The 18,850-nt window shown below is 30.5% G+C and overlaps 2 protein-coding genes across 16 annotated transcripts; both read right to left on the reverse strand.

The window, feature by feature from the left end:
* Positions 1 to 625: 625 nt before the first annotated feature.
* LOC130984924 (MADS-box protein JOINTLESS-like) lies at positions 626 to 4,943 on the reverse strand. Its single transcript, XM_057907637.1, has 8 exons — positions 4,600 to 4,943; positions 3,313 to 3,385; positions 3,105 to 3,157; positions 2,880 to 2,979; positions 1,563 to 1,604; positions 1,383 to 1,433; positions 1,029 to 1,114; positions 626 to 826 (listed from the first exon to the last, which is right to left on the reverse strand). The coding sequence occupies exons 1-8, from the start codon at positions 4,779 to 4,781 to the stop codon at positions 799 to 801; spliced, it is 615 nt and encodes a 204-aa protein (XP_057763620.1). The 5' UTR covers positions 4,782 to 4,943; the 3' UTR covers positions 626 to 798.
* A 2,445-nt stretch (positions 4,944 to 7,388) lies between these two features.
* On the reverse strand, positions 7,389 to 16,648 carry LOC130984920 (MADS-box protein SVP-like). 15 transcript variants are annotated; one of them, XM_057907624.1, is made up of 9 exons: positions 16,495 to 16,642; positions 16,057 to 16,242; positions 12,969 to 13,056; positions 12,766 to 12,839; positions 12,576 to 12,675; positions 11,691 to 11,732; positions 11,507 to 11,554; positions 11,194 to 11,276; positions 7,389 to 7,561 (listed from the first exon to the last, which is right to left on the reverse strand). In XM_057907624.1, exons 2-9 carry the CDS (start codon positions 16,236 to 16,238, stop codon positions 7,504 to 7,506), a joined length of 675 nt encoding a protein of 224 aa, XP_057763607.1. In that variant the 5' UTR covers positions 16,239 to 16,242; positions 16,495 to 16,642; the 3' UTR covers positions 7,389 to 7,503. The 15 variants fall into 15 exon arrangements, with proteins under 15 accessions (XP_057763607.1, XP_057763608.1, XP_057763609.1 ...); XM_057907625.1 differs by having other exon boundaries at positions 7,489 to 7,561; positions 12,766 to 12,827; XM_057907626.1 differs by having other exon boundaries at positions 7,489 to 7,561; positions 12,766 to 12,827; positions 16,057 to 16,238; positions 16,495 to 16,640.
* Between the last annotated feature and the right edge of the window lie 2,202 nt (positions 16,649 to 18,850).

The following is an 18,850-nucleotide window of genomic DNA, read 5'->3' on the forward strand; positions in this document are numbered from 1 at the left end:
TCTAATAAACATATGATAGATGAAAAAAGATAAAAATATATATTTTCTTATCTTCTTTTATCCATCATTTTCCAATGAAAATTTTACAAATAAAGTAAACGCATTCATAATGTTAATGCAATTAATACTTAAGGGCAAAGGACTCGGGTTCAAATTCGCCCTTACTTAATCACGGTGTGACATCGCATATTGCGATCGTTGATGATTTGCGTATGACAAAACTAATGTTTGAGAAATATAGGATTTATAAAAGAAAAATATACACCATAACAAATAGTCACACAAATTGACATCATAGCTAGCTAGAGGATCTTACATGAACTTCTTATTAGCAAGTCTTTCATATATAATTGACCACTAGTACGTCGGGTGCGTTCTGTTATTTAGATTATATTAATTCGAGATTACTCAAGATTATTCAAGATAAATTTTGTCATAAGAAGGCCAATACTCATAACTTACGTGGCATTGTCCTGAAATTAAGTCACAGGTGAAGTTCATTTAACCAAACGCCATATCATAACATATATATTATGGGACGAAATCAATCTAATATTATATCCATCAAACCGAGCACCGCCTCAATGGACTATCACAAATTTCACTAGAATCAAATTACATGCCAAAAAAGTATTCTTAGAAATTCTATTTCATCCAAATTCATAGAATCAAATTACATGCCAAATTAAAGTAATCTTAGAAGTTTGATTTCATCCAAACTCATAATTATTAGTTTGCTATAGAAGTAACTAAACGCAGTATCAAGTGGAGGGTACACATTTTCTGGATATATAACTTCTAATAATCGCCACCGGAAATAGATAAGCTGCAAGAATGCACTTCATCAGCTTAGCATTTAGCAACACACATATATATGCAATTTTCTTATTAAATCGAAGGACTATATATAGAGGGTGTTTGGCGAAGCTGAGCTTATAAGTTTCAATAACGCATAATATGTTTCAAGAGTTTATAAGTTGTCAAAGTGTTTAAATAATTGAGCTTATGAATTAAACAAAAAAGCGTACCCCAGCTTGAGAGCAGTATCATCGGAGACGCTCATGTCCTCGGAAAAGCCATAGGAATTGGAGATGGACTCAACTGAACATCCTTGCTGAATACAAAATTATCAATTCAACAACTACATACCTCCATGAAACTCACAGACGAGATCCTCTATTTCAAAATCGTGTTTCATGAAATCCCTTGTTCCAACTGTTCAATTGCCATGAGATTCTTAAACATACAATTTGAACAGTTGGAATAAGAGATGAAACACGATTTTGCAATAGAGACGAGTACACGATTTTGCAATAGAGGATCTCGTCTGAGAAAATTGAGACAACTTGCAATCAAGCGTGCGCCTTGTATATATATATTACCTCATCAACTTGCTGTTTCAGCATCGCGTTTTCTTCCAACAGTTCGATTTCCTGCATTCTTGAAAAATGTTGTTAGGAAATTAAATAAAAGCTTTAGAATTCCTTTTTTTAAAAAAATATATTTATCAACTAATTAAGGCCATGACATGAAAAAAAGACATATATAGGTTTTGGACGTGCCCTCGTCTTGAGCTTGCTGATCTCGTTCATAAGCATGTTTTTCTGCAATCCATATGGCAACACTTAGCTTGTCAAATCAACAAATAAAAACAACAACAACAAATATTAAGAGGACGTACGTTTATTTTTCATGATTGATAAGATACACATATATGATTGAGTATTTTTATCCACGTTACTATGATTTCTCCAATTAATCCTATCCTTTCATTGGATTTAAGATCTTACTAGCAATGCACGACAAATATAATAAATACCAACTCAATTATCATATTTATAAATATAATAAATAAAAATAATTTTAACTGAATATATTTGAGCTGAATATTAAAAAATATTAAAGATGAAGGAGGAAAGAGAGGAGAGACAAGTTTCTCAAATTTTAATCTTTAAATAAATATAATTTTTACATTTTAAATCCAATATTTACATAACATGTGTCAAATTAAAGCTCTTATCATGATCTTTAACTTGATATGCATATCAAATATTTTGTAATTAATCGAATTTTATAATTTCAGAAAAGAAATAATAGAAAAATAAGAAGTTAAAGAAAAATAAAATAATATATAATATAAATAACCTTCAATTTTATTATAACTACAAAATTGCCACTCAATTTTGAAATTAATTTTAAATTGAGAGTTGTCTTTCTAATATATTATAGATTATAGAGTATAGACTATATATAGATTAATTATAGATGTGTGACATTATATATTACATATAAACGAAGGAAATGTGGAAATTCTAAAGGTTCTAAGAGCATCCACATCAGATCTCTCAAAAGTAATCCTAACTTTTAATTTGAGCTAAAATAATAAAAAGTGAGATAAAATAATTATCCAACAGATCACTTATATTAAGTTGGGCCCACAAAAAAATTTACACCCCCTCAAATTTAATCCTAAATTTACACCCCATTAAATCTAATCCTAAATTTATAAAATAGATAATGAAAAATAGGAGAGTTGCTATGTGCAATTGTAAAATAGGGATTAAAAATAATTTAGGGAAGACTTTAAGAGTATTTTTAGGAGTAAAATTTTGAGAGATCTGTTGTGGATGCTCTAATATTAGTGTGTGTATTTTCCTTTATTATATACATCACACTATAACGGATCTGAATTGTTCGGTAAAATATTAATCAAACAAAATTAGCTCATCAAATCATATAACTTATCAAAGACCTTAGGTTATTTCAAAATTTTCAATCCATTTCAATAAACAATGAATTAATTAACTTAATACTATTTCTTTATATAGATCGATATTAATCCTCAAAAGTAAACGCCCCTCGTTAACAAGAAATTTAACCTTTTTTTTTCCAACGCGGCCCATTGCCGACTCCACCACCCTCTCCAGCCTTTGCAGTTCATTCACGTCGAGCCCTTGGAGCTCTTGTCCATGAAGTTGCCTATGTATATATATATACAAAAGGGTGCTGGTTTTGCTTTTCTTTTTTCAATTAATGTGCAATGATAAATAAAAGTACTTAATCATATATGACACAAGATGATACATTATTATATTAATATATACCTGAGCTCAAGGGTGAGTTCATTGATGATCGCATCATAGTTGTCGCCTCCCGCCTGAAAATGTGAGTAAAATAATACGCATAAAAACTTATAATAATATAAGAAACAATTAATGACATAGTTTAATAGGAAGGAGTGCTATTTAATTATTTAAATATCATATATATAATTATAAATTAAGCTCAAATGTTATTACAAACTTTGATTACCTGCAGATTGTTGAGGCGCTTGCTATAGCTATCCTCTGATTGCAGGTTAAGCCTTTGGATGATTTGCGTAATGCTTCAAAATAGAGACAGCCAAATCATGAAATACGATCTTGCATATTGGAGTATTATATTTCGATCTAATTAACTTCATATAATTAATTTTAAAAAAAATGAATTTTGATGTTTTTATAATTTTATAAAGTTAGTGATCTAAAATAACAATTTACGAAGTATTAGAATCTAAAATAAAAGCATATTTTAAAATATAAAATATGAACTATTTTCAGCCATTAGATCATCAAGATCTACGATTGATTCATCACTTTGTTTGATGAATTCATGGTCCACAGTTCGAATCTCATACGTAATAAAAAATATAAAACAAATAAATACATGTTCACATATATATTCCTATTTTATACATTTACACACAATTTACATGTGAGTGTGAGGTTCGTTATTACGAGAACTACATTTTTCATATAAATTTGAGTTTGAGAACATGTTGCTGCTTTCGTAGTAAAATTTAATGCACTTGAAAAAGATAAATTTTTTAGCCTTTATGATATTCGAACTCTGTTGATACATTCATCCAGTAAGATGATGCATTTGCCGTAGATCTTCACGATTGAAGGAGTGCAAATGATTCTCCATTCTCACTATATGTAGTTTTTACTTTGGGTTGACTGTTTTTTCTTGCATCACATTCACATGCATGAAAATCTAAATAAGAATTGAATGATATTCTTGCATGCACTCTACTTTTTCTTAGGCAATACTATTATACTTACTCTACTTTTAAAGTCAATATCAAATCCTATAATTAATCTCCAATATCTGCATCTCATCATTTCCCTCAACCCTAAATTAACTTCTATACTTTAAATTGATTGACTATGCATGCTTCTTATCTAACTAAATCGTACTTTATATTAAATGAATATGACAAGGAACCGGTAAAGGATATTTGTTAATAAAGTAGAAATGCACTTTGTGATGTCCATATATATACATATCAAACATTATATTTTACTATTAATTCACAAATACAAAAATAGTTACTCCTTATGCAGGGCCGGCTCTGAGGGCGGGCGAGCCTAGGCGACGGTCCCAAAATTTTTAATATATCCCATTAGTTATAGGCCTTATGTATACTAAAAAATACTTTCAAACCCGTGCCACCCTCTCTTAAGTCATATTTTCGTGGATGGATGGAGTATATCCTTTGTGTTTGTAAGTGCGCGTATGTGTGTGCGTGCGTGTGTGTGTGAGAGAGAGAGAGAGAACCTAGAGCTGGAGTAGTCGAAGAGCTTTCCGGTGGCCGAGAAAACAATGAGAGCAATCTCAGCATCGCAGAGAGTGGCGAGCTCTTGAGCTTTCTTGAAAAGCCCTCTTCTCCTCTTCGAGAAAGTCACCTGCCTCGTTGTCAAGTTATCGATCTTCTTTATCTGAATCTTCTGCCTCACCATCTTCCTAAAGAGAGAGAGAGAGAGGGGCTTTGAGAAAAGAGGGCTAGAAATGGTAAAAACACAGAATTAAACCCTTCTTCCCAAAATTCAAACTTTTACAAATTCAGATATATTTATTCATATGTAGAAATGGTGAGAGACAAGCAACGGAATAATTCAATATTTTGAGAATCAGTTTGCCTTGTAAAGAGGAAGCCAAACTGCCAAAGCCACCAACCCTAGAGAGGGAGAGAGAGAGAAGTAAAAGCAAATCTGATTATCATCAGCTAGCCCATATGTGATATGGAAAATTAAATGTGAGCGTGACTTAACGTAGAGTTTTGGTGACTTCACTTATGCATCTTTATGGGAAGGGCATAAATGCAAATAGCAGAAGTTAGAAGGGGTGGAGAGTTAAGTTTACTACAGCTAACTCAGTTATGCATTCGTGTGAATTTTCATGCATGATGATGCGTAAAATTAAGAGTGATAGTTTATTGATTGTGTAAATTGTGAGTAAGAACTAGAAAAGAGGGAGGGTGATGAACACAGCTAGAGTATTGCTCCATCTTGAGTCTATACTTCTATATATTCTTGATCGATAGTAATTGAATTCTTCTCTCCGCTCGTGGGTGTAGGATCTTTGGATTTGAACCACGTAAACACTTGTGTTACTAGCTGCCTCTCAGGCTCTCACGGTCGACCCTTCGGGGCAAGGTCCTAGCTAGGTACTTGGATCTGAACCACGTAAACACTTCGCATGTAGAATATTGAATTCTTCTCTCCGCTCGTGGGTGTAGGATCTTTGGATCTGAACCACGTAAACACTTGTGTTACTAGCTGCCTCTCACGGTCGACCGTCGACCCTTGGGGGCAAGGGCCTAGCTAGGTACTTGAATATGAACTACGTAAACACTTTGCATGTAGAATATTGTTGATTATATTGGTTATAGTTGCTTCGGCCTAAAGAAGTTTTTTATTCAAAACTAAAATTGAAAAAATCGTATCTGTGTTATAATATGTCTCAAGAAAAGGTTAATTAAATGAGTTAGCGATTTTATGCATTGAACATGAGGTATTGAAAAAGCTTGATCTTGAAGAGGTTATTGATAATTTAATTCGCTTCTCAAAATGTTAGAAGATCTAATTTATTTCTATAACTATTTGATTATTATTTTATGATATATTGCACTTTATAGTAATGTTACAATTGTGTAGCTATTTCGAACAGTTTGCTACAAAATTATTGAAACTTCATTTTTTAGGGCCCTTTTTTCCCTTTTCACCTAGGAATGTCAGGGGCGGCCTTGGTTACTCTTTTCGATTTTAGTTTAATTTCTGTTTTGATTGCATTGCTCGTACAATCTTGAGCTATATATACTTGAGATCGCAATTGGATCTTGAATCTACACTTATAAATTCAAGATCCAATTTTTGTAATTTCTTCGAAATGTGGGAAATGAATGTTTATAATTTATCTCATTGATCATGATTAAAAACTTTTTAAGAAATTACAAATTGTTGGAGCCTAAAAACTTTTTAAACTAAATATAGTGAAACATCCTCTAACTCATGCATAATATATGTATTAATCTAATGATAAAATAGTTAATGTTTGAGGTCAAAAGCTAAGTTTGAAGTGAGCTACAATCAAATTTTTCTAACAAAAGATGTTAAAATAAAAAAATATAAAGTAAAAAAAATTATTGGTTAGAGAGTACTTAATTCAGATTTTAAATTTGAGTACATCGTGTTGTCACGATTAAGTTTAATACCTCAATTCAAGGAGCTGTCCAAAATAAATTATGTCTGCCAATTATGTTAGACCCTACATGAAAGGGAGCTATCTATTACATATTCATACACCTAAAAATTGATACTTGTGAATTTAGCCACCAAACTTACATTACTCTTTCCATCCACCAAAAAGTTTATATTTAGTGAATTTAGGAGCTAATTATTTAAACAAAACCACAATTTTCAGTGTTTTCAGAAAAATGACTATATGTTACGAAATTTGAAAATGAACCGGGAATTATATAGATCATTTTTTATATTTACACTCCTATTAATTAATACATCAAAATAGAGACTATAACTTTCATCATTTTCAAATTCTGTAACATATAGTAGTTCTTTTTTTGAAAACACTGAAAATTACACTAGCTCGTGAATTTAGCCATAAAATATACATTGCTCATTCCTTCCACAAATTTGTACCACAACTATTTTATTCAATATATGTGAAATGTATATTACTCCCTCCGTCCCAACTTTTAGTATCCATACATTTTTTTGTCATCCCATATTTTGGTATCCATTTCATTTTTAGTAAAAGTAGGTGGGACCCTTGCTCCAATTTAATTATTTTAACACTCATATAAAAAGTGGGACCCTGCCTTATTCTACTCACAACACACCAATCATTTTAATAAAACTCGTGTCACTCTCAAATAAATACTAAAATATGGGACGGAGGGAGTACTTTTTTTAGGATAACATAGACCTTATGCTTTATTCTTCTAATTCAACCTATAAATTTATTTTATTTATTAAAAATTATCTTATAATTCACACCTAATCCTTATTATTCAACCCTAATGCACATTTATCAAATATTTTGCTAAAATTAATACTGAATTTAATACTATTATACAGAAATTTTCGGAAGAATATTTAGTAAAAGGGAAAACGCTGTTTATAAATGACGCCGTATAGGTTAAAAGAAAACAACGTCGTTCCTCTAGCCGGTCGGTCTTATCACGCTAGATATTCCGGTGTCCATGTCCAATTTCTCGAGTCTGAAACATTAAGAAAAAATTTACAGGTTGTGGATTGCTACGTAAAATTAAAAGATCGTGGAAAAGTCACGAAAGAAATGAAACTTCGTGATTCACAAGCAATTAGCCTATAAAAATAAAAGTTCGATGTTATTTTATAATGAAATTGTGAAATGTTGTGAATAAAATTTATTTTAAATATGGTATTTATTTTAGAACGGAGGAATAGTGAGTAAAAACTTGTAATGCATATGATTTGGTGCTCCACTCTCTTATCACAAAACACTTTTTTGATTCATGATAAATTAAATTCTCTTCTTTTCTATTTTACCTTTCTTTTTCTTTACTTATATGATAATGCTTTGTGGTTCATCATTATTTTTTCATGATTTCTTTTCTCGCGGCTTTCAAAATTAAGGAATTTTTATCATGCTAGGGTTTCTTAAACTAAAGGACATTTGGCTTATTAATTTATTTATTTTTTCTCATGGTTGAGCTTTTTTTTTTTCTTGACTTTTCAAAATGAAGAGAATTTATGCGTTTTGATTTTTCTATGCACAGCTATGTAATAATCTAGCAAAGAATGGTCCCGCATTAAATTTACACATTAATCTTCCCCAACTCGATTTTAATTAGCAATGAATTCCATGCATGAGAAATTAGATATATGACTATTTGACTTAAATACAATTGGGCCACGGTTATTACAGATAATTAGGATGTATAATACTCTCCCTTGTTCATATTTATTAAGGCCGCGTTTACTTTGATGTATAAATTTATCCATGGAAAATGGTGGATAACAAAACTTTATGTCTTAAAATGTTTCATTTCTTTTCCAATATTTGTCAGATGTTTACCATTTTTCCTTCCTTAGTGAAAATAAGGAAGTAAAAATAGTGAACATCTCTTTTGTGTGTCAAATGTTGAAAAAGAAAGAAGACATTTCAAGGCATAAATTTTTGTTATCCTTCATTTTCCATGGATAAATTTATCCATCAAAGTAAACGCAAACTAAGAAGAAAATATTGTATCTAAATGAACCTCATTTAATGACACTCTATTCCTATTGACTTCCACTATTTTGGTTTAAGAAATTAAAAAGAATGGAAAATGATAATAGGCATTGATGAAATAAATATGAGTAGATTTGGCAAGAAAATTCAAAACGTCAATTAAATTGTCAAAAATTAAAAATCACCAAACAACATATATATATAAAAAATGAGAGAGAGTACATATAAGAGCATCCACATCAATTGATTCCAGAGCTTTAACTCGAGTTAGCTTATGCCATGAGTCAGTTGATGCAGGCCTTGCTGAGTCGAGGCTTGACTCGTTCTATTGAGTCAAGCTCATCCGCCATAATCCAAAGCGTGTTGTACACGCTATAATTTTTTTAAAAAATAGATTTTGTAAATTAATATGCAACTGTTATTTGCAACTGCACTTGGCCGATTTTTATTTTTTTCCTTTTTTATTTATATGTTTATTTTAATTTATGTTTTTTTTTATTTTATGTATTTTAAATGTTAGTAATTTAAATTAATGTAATTTTAAGTTGGAGCTATAAAAATGAGTTATTTAGAAGTATTTTTAATATCAGATTTAGAATGTGAGTTAAAGATTTATTGATACGTCATCATGTTCTTTCAAATTATTTTTTATAAATTTATAGATTTATTACAATTTTTAAAGTATAATAGCTATAAAAGGTTTAGTACAATTATAATTATTTTATTATTTTTTTAAATAAAAAGGTTATAATAAGAAAATTGGGGGTTGATTTAAAATTATACATATATGAAAGGGCCTTAGTGGGTTGCTAAGTGTTAGGCCCAACAAGAGAAATAAAGAGATCCACTAAAGGGTGATTTCATGTATAGAGCCCATTGTTACCTTAAAATAATTTGTAAAGCTACATTTTCTTAATAAATGTTTAATTAGTAGTATTATTTATGATTCAACTTTTAACTCCATAGTTACTTCATTGCTTAAAAAAAAAAAACAAATATAGTCCAACTTTTACCTTGGTACTTATGGCTTATTAGTCTAATGGAGAATTAAATTAAAACGACGACATTTTGTCTAATTAAGAAAAGGATTATTTATTACTTAATTATGGCTTGATCGAGCTGTAATATATTATTTCTCATAATGTAAATATTTCAATCAATTTAGTATATATGAAAAACTTCAATTGACGATTGTTACTAAATTCTTTTACCAATGGTTACTCTTCTAGAAAAGAAATGCTTTATATAAATTGGTATGCTGAATACATCAATTTAGTATCCATCATGACTAGCTGAAATGACGTAGGTATTAACTATGTTATTTAGTAGATTGATCGTTTAAGCAATGTAAACATTTCATGTGTCCACCTCAACATTAATATGGAAGCAATTAATTGACAATCGTATGAAAAATCAGAACTATTGAAAGTTCGTGTATCCGCAGGTGAAAGTTTGTGTATTTAAGTGCAATCCTATCTAACTATTACAAATTTCATTACATGCCAAAACTAATCTTAATTATAAGTAATTAGATTTCATCCAAATTCACAAACAGCTCTAGTTTGCTATAGATTTCATCCAAATACATATTTTCTGGATATATATAATTAACTTCTAACAATCGCAGTCGCAAATAGTTAAGCTGCAAGAATGCATGCATAAGCACATCATGAGCTTAGCATTTAGCAAAAGGTAAGCTGCAAGAATGCACGTCATCAGCTTAGCATGCATTTAGCAACACACACATATGCTAATATTCATGCAAATATAAATGCAATTTTCTTATTAAATGGAGAGCAGAGGACTATATATGAGCTAATTGTTAAAATAGAAACGTAACTTTCAGTGTTTTCAGAAATATGACTATATGTTGCGGCATTTAAAAATGAGTACTATAGCTTTCATTTTTTGAAAATGAGGGTTATATATAGCTTCTATTTTTTATATTTACACTCCTATTTCGGCCGTGATGGATTTGATATGTTAAATATGAGTGTAAATGTAAAAAATGAAAGCTATATAGTCCTCATTTTCTGAAAACACTGAAAATTATGGTTCTGTTTTAGCTCACTATATATAGAGGGTGTTTGGCGAAGCTTAGCTTATAAGTTCCAACAAGGCATTAGACATTTCAAGAGCTTATGAGTTAGAGAAATAAAATTGAGAAGATAAGAAATTAACGGATGTGAAGCTTATAAGCTTATAAGTTCCAACAACGCATAAAACAATTTCGTAAATTGATTGTTGCTTATTATAATATCATGAAAAAAATAAGATGGTTAAGATATAGCAACTTAACTTTTTAGAAGCTTATAAGTTGTTTAAAAACTTATTTTGTCTAACATTTCTCAAGAGCTTATAGCCTAAACAACTTATAAAGAAACTTTTAAGCTCAATCAAACACCTTCGCATAATCATCCCTAACCTTAGATATAAATACCCAAAGACACATAGGTTTTGTAAATCCCAAATCTCATTAAACCCTATCTAGTAGTATATATATATAGAGAGAGAGAATGGATATTTTTTCATGAGAAATGAGAATACATGAATAAATCAATGAAATCCACGAATCAGACATGAACAAATAAACGTAACACATGAACAACGCATTCAACTGATTGGCGAGAAACGTACCCCAGCTTGAGAGCAGTATCTGAGACGCTCATGTCTTCACCAAACCCAGAGGAATTGGTGATGGACTCAACTGAACTTCCTTGCTGCACACACTTATTAATTCAACAACTACGTACCTCTACGAAACTCACAGACGAGATCCTCTATTTCAAAATCGTGTTTCATGAAATCCCTTATTCCAACTGTTCAATTGCCATGAAACTCTTATATAAACACACAATTTGAACAGTTGAATAAGGAGACGAATTAAACACGATTTTGCAATAGAAATTTGAGACAACTTGCATGCATATATATATATATATAAATATACCTCAGCTTGCTGTTTCAGCGTCGCGTTTTCTTCCGACAGTTCGATTTCCTGCATTCTTGAAAAGCATCGTTAGGAAATGAAATTAAGATTTAGAGTTCATATTTTTTTTCGAATATTTCAACTAATTAAGGCGATGACATGAAAAAAAAACAAAAAAAAAAGACATATAGGTTTTGGAACATGCCCTCCTCTTGTGCTTGCTGATCTCGTTCATAAGCATGTCATTCTGCAATCCATATGGCAACACTTAGCTTGTCAATCGACAAATAAATTAATTAAACCAACAACGAAAATTACTAAGAGCGCGTTTACTTTTCATAATTGATAATATAAGATACATACGATTGAATGTTTTTATCCTCCTTACAATGATTTCTCCAACCATACCCTTTCAATGGATATCTAAAATAATCCTCTATTATCAAATATGTGTGACATTATCAAGTTCTATGTTTTTTAGGACATTAACTTTGGCTGATTTGGAAACTAGTACAAAAAATTTGAAGCTTGCAAAAATATGATACTATTCAATAAGTAATGCACACGCAGGACAATTTTCGGCCCGTTTTAAGAGTTCCGGGCTTTACTTTGATTGTTGTAGGCATAGTCACGTTCTCAGTCGGTGCAAGTAAGCTCAAAACTCTTAAATAGGTCGAGAATTGTCCTACGGATGCTTATTAATTAGTGTCCTAATTTCCAAACCAATCTATGTTATTGTCCTAAAAAAACCCTCTAATAACTCTACATTATCTATATATTGCATATAAAAATGAAGGGCATGCATGTGGCAATTCTAAAGGTTTAAGATTGGTAATATCAAGGTCTAGATTTTCCTTAACTATATAAACCCTAAATCCAATATTGTGATCACATGTCAATCATCCACGAATGCACTAGAAGATATGTCCCACTATACTGGATATTCAGTAAATATGAATCAAGCAAAATTACTAGCTCAAATGTTTTTTTGCAATCCATCTTAATGAACAATGGATTAACATTACTATTTTCATTTGTCCATACTAATCCTCAAAAGTGAACGCCCTTCATATATAAGCACGAATATAACCTTTGTTTTCCCAACACGACCCAATGCCAACTCCACCACTCTCTCGAGCCTCGCCAGTTCATTCAGGCCAAGCCCTTGGAGATCTTCTCCATTAAGTTGCCTATATATATAAAAGGATTTACCGGCAAAAATTTTCATCAGTATCCGACCAGAATAGTGTAGTGATCGACTCAAGATAATACGTTAATACCTGAGCTCAAGAGTCAAGCTTGTGAATTCCTTGTTGATCGCATCATAGTTGTCGCCTCCCGCCTGAAAATTCGACTAAAAGAATACATGTATATACTTATAGCAGCATGTATAGCAAGATCATAATGATCCTATAATAATAATACGTTAAATATCCTATAATTATAAAGCTTGATGTTATTAAAAATCAAGTTTGATTAATACCTGCTGATTGTTGAGAGTTTGCCGGTGTCTGTTGCTGTAGCTACCCTCAGATTGCAGCTTCTTAAGCCTTTGGATGATTTGCATCATGCTTCAAAATCGAAACAGCCAATCAAGAAATACTTATAAATATACTATGAGATAGTATTAATTAGAATAAAAATAAATATATAAAATAAGAAAAATAACGTTAACGAGGGTTAAACATGAACAATGTTCACATAAGATGTGTAGCACAATATTTTCACTCCAATGAGAACGCTATCTTTCGTGAAAATGACAATAACGAATAAATCAATAAAATTTGTGAACAAAATAATGTAGCACACGAATAATAGTATTTAGTTAATGTGGTGAAGTTTTCGTCCCCCACAAGATTCGAACCCATGTGAGAGTAACTATTCAAGTGCTACATTGATTTATTCGTAAATTTTATTGACTTATCCGTTATTTTCATTTCGAATAAAAATATATGTCATAGGATTTGAATATCCCCGTTTCAAATTAATATTCATTTTCATTTCTCACCATATTTAGTCATTCTCACTAGATCCTTTCTCTCTATATATATATATAGAGTTGAGATCCAATAAGAATTACATATGAACAAATCCATGAAATCTTTAAACCCAACATGATAATCACATTACTTGAGCGCTTTAATAATTAATATCGTTAGCTAATTAATTGAATATACTTAATGTATATACACACATAATATTTTTTTCATGGAAATTTGTAGCCACTATCTTTGGTGCACATTGAGTAAACCCACATTTATGTGACATTAATAAATTTAGAACATGAGACCTTTAATCTCTAAAATACCCACTTTACCATTAGGTCGTATCCCTAAGCAACTATATATACTTTGCTTTTACTTTAGGTTGGCTGTTTTTTCTTGCATCACATTAACATGCATGAAAAACTAAATAAGAATTGAATGATCTTGCATGCACTCTACTTCTTTTAGGCCAGTATTACTCTACTTTAATTTAAAGTCAATATAAAATCTTAATCTCCAATATTTGCATCTTCTCATCATTACCTCAACCCTAAATAACTTAATTAACTACTACTTTAAGTGATTGACTATGCATGCTTCTAATTAAATGAATATGACATGGAACCGGTAAAGGATATTTGTTAATTAAGTAGAAATGCACTTTGTATATATGTACTTTGTATTTTACTCTTCACACAAATACAAAAATAGTTACTCCTTAATCCTTATGTGTTAGCTTATTACTAAGAAAACACCCTTGAACTCATTAATATCACTATTATTATATCATGAGAAATTAAAGGGTTTTAATTAGGAAATTGTTTGGCTCCATTTACATGCATCGCCACTTACCATATAGTGGCAAATTTAGTTACCCTTAGCTCATTATTACTTTTTTTTTTTTTTGAAACGATTTATTACTTTTATTTGGATCATAGGTGGTTTCTTTAAATGGCAGGTCTGAGTCTATGACACACGTGGAATAACTACGAATTAAATTAATATAAATAAAAAAATAGATAGATTTTGTAATAATTTTGAAGAATTAATTGTATATACAAGAGGAATTTTATATCTTCTATCAAAATATACACTAAACCTAAGCTCTTTTATAAAATTAAAAAAATTAAAGATATTATAAATATGTAAAAAAACATAGATATCTAATTTATTATGTTAAGAGATTGAGCATGAGAAATTTTCTGTTGCGTCATATTGTAATATGTAAATTGTTCCAACTTGAACCCATATATTCGGATTAGACACATCACTCATGTGAAAACATGAAACCATATGTCAAAAAATATGGCACCAAATATCTAAAAACACCAATTTTTAATGCATTTTGCGAGAGATGAAGTTGCATTCGATTCGAGGACGAATCATTTCGATGCAAAGGAGAATGATGGAGATGAAGCAGCAAGAGAGGTTGTTACTTTTAATTTATTAACCAATTTTGTTAGTTTTATTTATTTAATTTATCTCTAGTAATTCTTATTTTAGTGCATTTAGGCAGCTTGTAAATAAGAATGTTTTAGACTTGTAAATATTTTCCTTATCTTGTATTCTTTCGCCTATTTATTTCATTATATAGGCATGCTCTTCTTGATTTGTTGTGATATCTTCTTTCTATATAGATTCTTTTGTACTTGCAACACTTTAATATGTAATCTTTTTTTGAGAAAGAAAGGAAAAATTGTAGACAAAAGGCACAGTTTGCTATATGAAAGCTTTTGTCATACAAATATTATTCTCCCATCTTATCAAAATATATATGTAATTTATTTTCTCTCGATGAGCTTAATGCATGACCTTCCCAAATTCAGCTAATTAGTGTAATTATAAACAGTTTTTTTCAAGAAAAAAATACAGAAAAATAAAATAAAAAACTACTTCTCATATATGAACACAAAATCAAAAGATAGTAACAGACCATATATGAATCATCTCATCATCTCAAAGTAAACAAACTGTATCACAGTTAGATTTTTTTTTTTTTTTTTTTTTTTGAGGTATATAATATGTGTATCTCAGCTTGAATTAATTGTACGAAGACGCAGAAAAGAGAGCTGTCACGGACTTATATATAATGATGAATAATCATACCATAAAATCACACACACACATATATATATACACACACACACACACGCACAACTATTGAACTTAAGAGCAAGATGAGATCTACTTAATTATAATTTCCTCAAACTAAACCAAGTTTCACTTCTTGAAAATATTCATCGATCAAGTTCTCTTCAAAAAAAAAAAATTCCCTCCCTCTCTCTCTCATCATATGATAATAGCAAACAATTTGAGTATTATGCATCAACAAACGATCCATCACCTCAACTTTGATATATACAAGACGATGCCTTCCCCGTAGATTTTTCGGATCGATCTATTCTCAGCCCTTCGATCATCAAAATCTACGGCAAACGCATCGAATCCCACTAAGGGGAAAATTTAAATTTAACCGTACTAATTGTATATATATCTGTATTTCCAAGTTGGTGGGGTATATATGAGTCCTTTGTGTTTGTAAGTGTGTGTGTGTGTGTGTGTGAGAGAGAGAGAGAGAGAGAGAACCTAGAGCTGGAGTAGTCGAAGAGCTTGCCGGTGGCTGAGAAAACAATGAGAGCAATCTCAGCATCGCAGAGAGTGGCGAGCTCTTGAGCTTTCTTGAAAAGCCCTCTTCTCCTCTTCGAGAAAGTCACCTGCCTCGTCGACAAGTTATCGATCTTCTTTATCTGAATCTTCTGCCTCACCATCTTCCTAGACGCCATTGCACCTCACCAATATTAGTTTAGAGAGAGAGAGGGGGGTTTTGAGAAAGAGAGCTAGAAATGGTAAAACACAGAAACCCTCTTCCCAAAATTCAAACTCTTACAAATTCAGATTTATTTATTTTATACATAGAAATGGGGGAGACAAGCAACGGAATAATTATATATTTGCGTAGAAGGTGAAAAATGGAAGCTTGATAATCAGTTTGCCTTTGCTAATTCAGGGAAGAAATGACATCACCTGCAGAAGAGGAAGCCAAACTGCCAAAGCCACCAACCCTAGAGAGAGAGAGAGAGAGAGAGAGAGAAGCAAAAGCAAATCTGATTATCAGTGTTTGAACAGCCAATATATACATATGATGTGGGGTTTGACGCAAGGGGTGGAAATTAATTAAAGTGCCAATAGCTAAAAGTGCCCACTTCTTATGGTTGGTAAAAAATAAAACATGTCCACTTCTTATAAAAACATGATTGTATGCCTAAAATACCTAAATTACCTTTGATGTCAATATCCCAAATGTAATTGTATGACAAATTGCATTATTTTTTGTGTAAAGACTTACACTTTTCTAACACAAGTACAAATATGTAAGAAAAATGTAAGAAAAAGTAGTTTAGGGTCAGAAAAGTAGGTTGCCGTTAGGGCGGCAAGCTACTTTCCGACAACTGACTTTTTTGTCTTACAAGTACATTGATTGAGACATGAAGAGTAATTTAGGTATCAGTGTTTGAACAGCCAATGTATACATATGATGTGGGGTTTGACGCAAAGGGGTGGAAGCGTGACTTACAAATTCAAGCTCCAACTTTTTTTTATATTTTTCAAATTGTGGAAATGTTTATTTATCGATCATGATTTAATTAGCAATATAATTCAAATTTTTTACTTTATTTAAATTTATTATTGCTATTTACATAAAATAAGAAGAAGAAAATAAATACGATTTAATAGTCAAATTATTAATCTTTTAATGAAAATTTCTCGAATTATACATAATTAATTATAATCAAATACTCAAAAGTTTTAAGAGTATGAACTACACATAATTACAATTTTCAATATCCATATAACCGCAAAACTAATAAAAATGTCTTAATATTCAATTTTCATTCATCGAGAGATTAATTATGTGGCTGTCAGAACGCAAATGTGAAATTAATTCAACACAAATATATAAAAAAATGAATTAGCATAAGTCTAAAATTTAACGATCGAGCCACTTATTGTTTAATAATTTCGTTAATGAAAATTATATTTTGGGACATCGTCAGTTAAGTGTAATATTGTATAATTTAGAATATTTTCGTTAAAGATTTAATAATTTGAATATTTATGTATATTTATTCGAGAAACTTCTTTTAAAATGTCAAATATTTATAAAATGTCAAATACTAATTTGTCAATTAGAGATTGTACATATTTTACCTTAATTTTGAACTTCACTTTCTTGGCATCAGTGTTTTACATTTCGCCCAACAAAGGACAGGGAACATACATTATGGGTGTTTGTGAGACAATTAATTCTTTAATTAAATATTGGAATTTAGTTTAATTTTCTCAAGACTAATTTCTTTCTTTTCTTTCTTTTCTTTCTCGTCGTACGTAGCAATAATTTAGTATCTTTGTGTCAGTCAATCCAGTTTGAATATTTGGGGTAACAGTGCCATGTAATCTATTTTTGAATATTTTAAATTATTTACAATATAAAACTATATTCCTCTTAAGTGAGATATGAAACTATGAATGGCTAAAAGATGACATCATTTTATATGAAAATATTCCGATGGTTTTTCTCCTATATTTTTTTTTCACATCTAAATATAAATAGGCACGGTGCTAGAATTTTTAAATATATTTATAATCAAGTTTTACTATATATATATAAAATTGAAAAAAAAATTATAATAATTAAAAAGAAATCTCAACCACGGGATCGCACTGTGTCTTGATAAAACTGTTTGTAGCAAACATGGAAATAGGGTTCAAAACGTAGTATGAAGGCTTTATATTACAATTTATTTATTAATTAGTCACGTCAAAAGAAATGTAGGACCAATTATTTTTAGTGGCTCAGTTTTCTGCAAATTTGTTAGTACACATCTAGCTAACATATTTACTTTTGTACAACCATATTAGTTTTACTTACTTCATCCCATTCGTAGGTTTGGACATATAAGTTTAAAGTGGTAAAAAAGTTTACTTACTTCATTCCATTAATTTGAAGTGTACTATTGTTTTTGGATACAAACACTAAAATATAGTATGTGTGTTGGTCCAGTGGTGGGTGATTAATAAATATCTAAGGTTTAAGGTCTTGAATGCGAGTTCTCCGTTGTGTGACTTTTAAAATTTGTCTCAAATTACCAAACAGTGCGAACTCCTGTATGCAAACAGTGAGGTCTAGGGCTCAAATCCACTACTCTCCCTCGCCCAAGTTAAAAAATAAAAATAAAAATTAAAGCACTAAAGTATAGGTGGTTTAGATATATATAAAGTAAATTATTTGTAATATAGTTAGAAAAAAAAATACTACTCATTAATTTATCTGGACACGAGAATTAATGGGGAGTGTTTAGGGTGTAAAGTAAATGGGGAT

The sequence above is a fragment of the Salvia miltiorrhiza genome, chromosome 5, assembly GCF_028751815.1.
Source record: "Salvia miltiorrhiza cultivar Shanhuang (shh) chromosome 5, IMPLAD_Smil_shh, whole genome shotgun sequence".
Lineage (NCBI taxonomy): Eukaryota > Viridiplantae > Streptophyta > Magnoliopsida > Lamiales > Lamiaceae > Salvia > Salvia miltiorrhiza.